The following is a 6356-nucleotide window of genomic DNA, read 5'->3' as shown; positions in this document are numbered from 1 at the left end:
TCACTGCTTAATTAGAAAGCATAGTCTTCTAAAAATGATCTCAAAAACCTCAGCAACACATAATACCATGGTAATTACAGTAAATGTGTACATTGCAATGAGAAAGATGGTCTTCTCAAAGTGATCTGGCACCATGCATTTTATAATAGTAAACTTCCCCCCCAGAGATCCAGCATCACACAGGTAGAGAGGCGTTACTTGGAAACCAAAGAGGTGAATCTGAAGCCAAAATGATATCACCTCTAGACTGATTCTTACTAAAACAGAGACGATATAAACCACAGTGTAGATGGGCTTTTGAAGAATGCATTCTTGACTGATGCTTTTAAATGCAGCATAAAGATGGAAAGTAGCACCAGGAACCAAGACAATCACTAATTGTAGTGCCCAAAATACCTAAAATATGTCAGAAATATCTTAGTCAAATCAATCAACATATAACCAAAATACACTTTAAAAATTCATTGATTATCAAGAGTGGTTAACTTAAGAATTCCAAGTTTCATAAGTCTTATAAGCAATAAAAATAATATAATGAAGGTAGTAATGAAGAACATATCTCTTTTAATTAATAAATTAAATTGTGAAAATGTAGTCATATTATACTATCATCACCTACCAATCCTCTATATATATAAAAGCCTTTGCTACTGTTTGGTAGCTATGACGCACACTGACCATCAGGGGGCAGATGCTCAATGCACAGGCATGGAAACATGGAACAGACTGATGAATCTTAGAGGGAAGGAGGGGAGGGTGGGAAAAGATTAACCAAAGATCTTCTATGCATACTAGAGGCCCAGTGGATGGATTCATGCATTGGTGGGGTTCCTCAGCCTGGCCTATGGAGATTGGGCTGAATCTGTGCACTGGACCGCTAACATCCCCTGAGGGGTCCTGGGTTGCAAGAGGGCACAGGCCAGGCCGAGGGATCCCACTGGTGCACAAATCTGTGCACCAGGCCTTTAGTATCTAATAAAAGAGAAACATGGTAATTGGCGTACGACTGCTACCCTTCCCATTGGCTAATCAGGGGCAATATGCAAATTAACTGCCAGCCAAGATAGCAGCCAGCAGCCAGGTAGCTTAAACTGAACATGAGGCTTGCTTGCTTCAGTGATGGAGGACTGCAACGTTCCCCGCGTGCCTTGCCAACCTCTGAGCCTGTAGTTTAAGAAACATAGTAACAAATATAGAAGCTAAACAAAACCCCAGAAACCTGCTTTCAGCGAGCGTGGGATCTCAGAGCTGGAGTTGATACAGAGTTTCGATTATAGAACCGAAACAAACCAGATACCTGCTTTCAGCAGCCTCAGAGCTAAAGCTGGCCCAGAATAAAAAAGAAAAAAGAAAAAAAGGAGCAGTTGGGAGCTTCAGTCCCAGACTGAAAATAGCCCTCAGCTCCTTACCCAGACTGGCCAGGCACCCCAGTGGGGACCCCCACCCTGAAGGGTGTGTGACCAGCTGCAAACAGCCATCATCCCCTCATCCAGGCTGGCCAGGCACCCCAGTGGGGACCCCCACCCTGAAGGGTGTGTGACCAGCTGCAAACAGCCAGCATCCCCTCACCCAGGATGGCCAGGCACCCCAGTGGAAACCCCCACCCTGATCCAGGACACCCTTCAGGGCAAACCAGCCAGCCCCACCCATGCACCAGGCCTCTATTCTATATAGTAAAAGGGTAATATGCCTCCTGGCACCGGGATCAGCGTGACAGGGGGCAGCGCCCAAACCCCTTGATCGCCCTGCGGCTCTGTGTGTGACAGGGGGCGGGGTCACAACCTCCCTATCCGCCCTGCTCTGTTCGTGACAGGGGAAGGCGCCCCAACCTCCTGATCAGCCCTGCTCTGTGCCTGATATGGGGGAGCTCCCCAACCCCCTGATTGTCTTGCGGCTCTGTGTGTGACAGGGTGCAGTGCCACAATACCCCCCCCGCCCCCCTCACGGACCCTGCTCTGTGTGTGACAGGGTAGAGCCATAACCTCCCCATCGGCCCTGTCCTGAGTGTGAGAGTGACGAAGCCCCAACCCCCAATCAGCCCTGTTCTGTGGGTGATAGAGGGCGGCGCCCCAACCCACCCCCCCCCCCATGGGCCCTGCTCTGTGTGTGATGGGGTAGAGCCATAACCTCCCCATCGGCCCTGCCCTGAGTGTGAGAATGGCGGCGCCCCAACCCCCTGATCGGCCCTGCTCTGTGGGTGATAGAGGGTGGCACCCCAACCCCCTGATCCGCCCTGCTCTGTGTGTGACAGGCGGCGGTGCCCCAACTTCCCTATCGGCCCTACTCTGTGAGTGACAGGGGGGAGCTCCCCAACCCCCTGATGGGCCCTGCTCTGTGAGTGACAGGGGGGCACTCCCCAACCCCCTGATCGACCCGACCCTGCTCTGCTCTGTGCGTGACAGGGGGGAGCTCCCCAACCCCCCTGATGGGCACTGCTGTGTGCGTGACAGGCGGGGAGCTCCCCAACCCCCTGATTGACCCTGCTCTGTGCATGACAGGGTAAGGAGCCCCAACCCCGCTGATGGGCCCTGCTCTGTGCGTGACAGGGGGCAGTGCCCCAACCCCCCTGATTGGCCCTGCTCTGTGCGTGACAGGGGGTGGCGCCGCAACCTCCCCATCGACCCTGCCTTGAGTGTGACAGGGGGCGGTGCCCCAACCCCCCAATCAGCCCTACCCTGAGCGTGACTGAGGGTGGCATCGCAACCTCCCGATCCGCCCTGCTCTGTGCATGACAGGGGGCGGTGCCCCAACTCCCCAATAGGCCCTGCTTTGAGCCCGACCAGGGGCTGCACCTAGGGATTGGGCCTGCCTTCTGCCACCCGGGAGCAGGCCTAAGCCAGCAGGTCATTATCTCCTAAGGGGTCCCAGACTGCGAGAGGGCACAGGCCGGGCTGAAGGACCCCCCTCCCCCCCGAGTGCACAAATTTTTGTGCACCGGGCCTCTAGTTATCTAATATTGTTGAAATACTTTATTTTAGTAGCTATTTAATTTCCATTTTCTAATTACAGGCCTGGAGTATAATTTTAACATCAGTAGATAATAAAATGTTGGAAGAAACTCTCAATCAACTCAAATTAATTTACCTGAAATAAACAACTGGTTAAAAAGAGTAATAATTCTAGAAATTATACCTATTAAGGTATTTTTAATTTCATTATGGCATTAATTTATATTTAAAAGGAAACAATTTTATCTGGTGTAGAGTAAGGCTTATGGGCACACAGAAAAACTTACTTGTGGAGTGATTGGCCTGAACTGATTGTAACAGAAGAGGTTTATTTCTCTCCTGTCTGGATCACAGCTGAAGTGCAAAGCCTCATTCCCATAGACTGCAAAGCCTAACACCCCAAGAAAGAACATTCGGATGGATCCAAAGAAAAGGGTGTGGAATTGACCAATCACAGTTGGAGGCTTCACCTATTATAGTTTTAGGAGAAAAAAAAATCTTTTGAAAACAAACATTAAAGGAGGACATTTTAAAGGCTTTTATTCATTGTCACATTTTTAAAAATTTAAGATTCATAAAGTTTTGAGGCAAGAAAGAACCTTAAAGATTATCAAGCCCAATGCAAATCCTGTATTATGAGATTTCACCCCTTTTCACTCTGAAAATATGAAGGGCAACAGTGACATGTTACTAATCAAATGTATAATTTTGGAAATACTTAAGAAGCTTAACATTCAATTAATATCCCAAATCCTTTTGTAATAAAATCAAGAAAATGTTAGAATATCTAGGACCTCTTTTGGAAAAGTAAATAACAAATCTAATAATAAACTCATACACTAACTTAACAACCAAATAATGTTTATGTCGTTTTCATTACAGTCTATTTCCTACTACTTTATTGAATTGCAAGACAGTGAGCTACTTTAAACACCAACAGCTAAAAGTACTTCCTCAAATATCCTAATTATAGTTTTAAATTCAGAATATTTTGAAGTATATGGTTAACCTTTATATTACTCTCCATATATGTAGAGGAACTTATTATTCATTGACAAAAGAATCGTGTTAAAATACACAGACTGGACTAATACATTTTTTAAAATTTGTATAATACTTACACATCCTTCATAGAAGTTTTTGATGTAATTTAGAGACATGTCTCAGGAGATGTTATCCTCGCATCCCTGTAGGTTAATTCTTGACCCACATTGCCAAGTTTGCTTCTGCCAGAGTCAAACTCATGTTGTGTCAAGACTTTTACAGCAGAAATCTCTTATCACTGCACATTTCTTTCCCCTCCTCCTTCTTTTCTGTGTGTTTTTTTTTTTTACCCCCAGTCAAATTTCCTATCTCTGTCCCAAAACAAAGAAACAACAGCATAGGGCATGTGGTCAATCTAATAATAATGCCTTGATTTACACTGTCAGCACAGCCAGCCAGACGGGACTGCCAGCAAAGCAGTAAGCCAGACTGACAAGGGCCCCAAGCATTCAATGCTTCTCAATTACCTGGGAATTGCTCAAATGTAAATCAGCAAACTGTGGCTTATAATTTTCTAAAAAATATATCATGATCTAGTATTATTTTGGCTTTCATTTATATGTGTCTGAACAAATAAGTACAAGGAAATATTCTTGATTCATTCTTGTTTTCTTCCATGGAATAGACCTAATTTCTGGGAAGTTTAAGAAATTATAATATAAGTTATGATAGTTATTACTTCATTAACTATTACTGATATATTGCTATATTTTTCTTTTGGCTAAATGCTTACCACAGATATGGGAAAATCTGAAGTTAGAGCTCTGTTCTAAGGAAAAAGATAGGGTACTGCTAACTAGGATGAGACCAGGATCTAGCAGAAATCATGTGAATAATTCCCCTTCTTTTGCCTTTCAGTAGATATACATCATCTGCTAGACGTTGTTACGGGTGCTGATGGTCAGCAGGGACCAATATAGATAAGCAGTTGCCTTCGGATCGATATATCTGATTAGTATCTTCCATCTACCCAGAATGTCATGCAGCCAATGGTGGGTCAAATCTGCTTTCTTCACCTGCCTCTCTCATCTTTGTTTTGTTTGTGATCTGCAAAAGTTGTGACTACAGAAAACTTCGTTGCTCTCTTCACCAAGTGGAAAAATGACTACATAACACATGTAACTGTCACCAACGGGCAAGGGACAGAGGCCTTGTTGAATCAGTGTTGTCTTGGATAGAAAAAATAAATAAAAAAGAACAACATAATGATCTTTCAGAGCTGTTGGATAAGCAGTTTGAGTATTTCTCCTCTTCTCAGAAACAGAATTATAAGTTTGTTATGTGTTGATGTCTTCAAGGGGTTCCCAAAAGTCACAACAAACATTTGCATGGAAGGAATTCTGTTGGATTTCTACCATTGTACAGTAATGAATTTTTTTGTTTAGACAAATATATACCAGTGTCAGACATGTAAAAACCATCAGTCTTCCTGTGTTCTTTCAGAGATAAACCATATAAACCTGAACCATAATTGCATGTGTAGAAGAGAAAAATGCAGCATCATTTTCATTGTTGGTAACTGTGAAGGACCAAGTAAATAATATCAGTCTTACTATTATAGAGCATTATCCAACTGAGTTGTAAAACAGAGGGATATGGCAGATATCACCTGATTATACTCTTATTACCATGAAGATTAGGTTGGAGGAGAGACATGGCTTGTCTCTTTGGGAAAGTGTCATTCTTAGATGCCATGCACACCTGGTCAGTGCCATATCATGGCTTCCTTTGCTTCATGGAATGCCTCCCTGACTGTAAGATTTATGCATGAAAAGAGCAGAACAGAACTGAAGACACTTGTGGACAACTTGTTCCTAAGGGGAAAGTGCTGCAAAATAAATGACGCATGCCCAGTTTTACCTTCCAGATGTAAAGTTAACTCACCATAGAAGATAGCAATTAATAGTGAAGCTGGCTTCACATGTATGGCAATTGGTAGGGCTGTTAATTAGGATAATAACCTTAGCTTCTTTACATGTGAACAGCTGCAGGGTCTAAAAGTAGAAAAATAGGGCAACTCTAATGTGCAGGCATTACTTAATCCTTTGCTTGCTTCATGTCTGCTATTACATTAGGCAAAGCAAGGTAGTGCCAACTCAGATTTAAGAAATAGCTTCTGCCTTTTATACAGTCACATTGCTTCAGGGATTGTAGCTAATTTTATATTTTACCACAGTGTGCCCTCTGATCACATATATTCATATCACTCCCACATGTCTTCACCCTCATCCCTGGATGTCAAAACTCTCATCTAATTACAGCATTAGGATTGAAGTCCAGGATTTTGTGATTTGTATCACGTTCAAATCTGGATATGACTCAGGTGTGGCTCTTTATCCAGAATCTAATAAAACAAAAGGAAAA

At 43.7% G+C, this 6356-nt stretch overlaps 1 protein-coding gene across 1 annotated transcript; it reads right to left on the bottom strand.

Moving 5' to 3' along the window:
* GJE1 (gap junction protein epsilon 1) lies at positions 1 to 4108 on the bottom strand. The gene is made up of 3 exons (XM_036316944.1): positions 4070 to 4108; positions 3236 to 3418; positions 1 to 396 (listed from the first exon to the last, which is right to left on the bottom strand). Exons 1-3 carry the CDS (start codon positions 4106 to 4108, stop codon positions 1 to 3), a joined length of 618 nt encoding a protein of 205 aa, XP_036172837.1.
* Between the last annotated feature and the right edge of the window lie 2248 nt (positions 4109 to 6356).

Source organism: Myotis myotis, unplaced genomic scaffold (genome assembly GCF_014108235.1).
Source record: "Myotis myotis isolate mMyoMyo1 unplaced genomic scaffold, mMyoMyo1.p scaffold_m19_p_7, whole genome shotgun sequence".
Lineage (NCBI taxonomy): Eukaryota > Metazoa > Chordata > Mammalia > Chiroptera > Vespertilionidae > Myotis > Myotis myotis.
The sequence above is the reverse complement of the archived record's forward strand: the minus strand, read 5'-3'. Positions and strand labels throughout refer to the sequence as shown.

Excerpts from the sequence above, each read along its gene's own strand:
- GJE1 (XM_036316944.1), bottom strand. The coding sequence starts at position 4,108 with ATGTCTCTAAATTACATCAAAAACTTCTATGAAGGATGT. Across the intron at positions 3,419-4,069 it reads AAAACTTCTATGAAGGATGT|GTGAAGCCTCCAACTGTGAT; the intron begins GTAAGTATTATA and ends AAACTATAATAG. Across the intron at positions 397-3,235 it reads TCAGGCCAATCACTCCACAA|GTATTTTGGGCACTACAATT; the intron begins GTAAGTTTTTCT and ends GACATATTTTAG.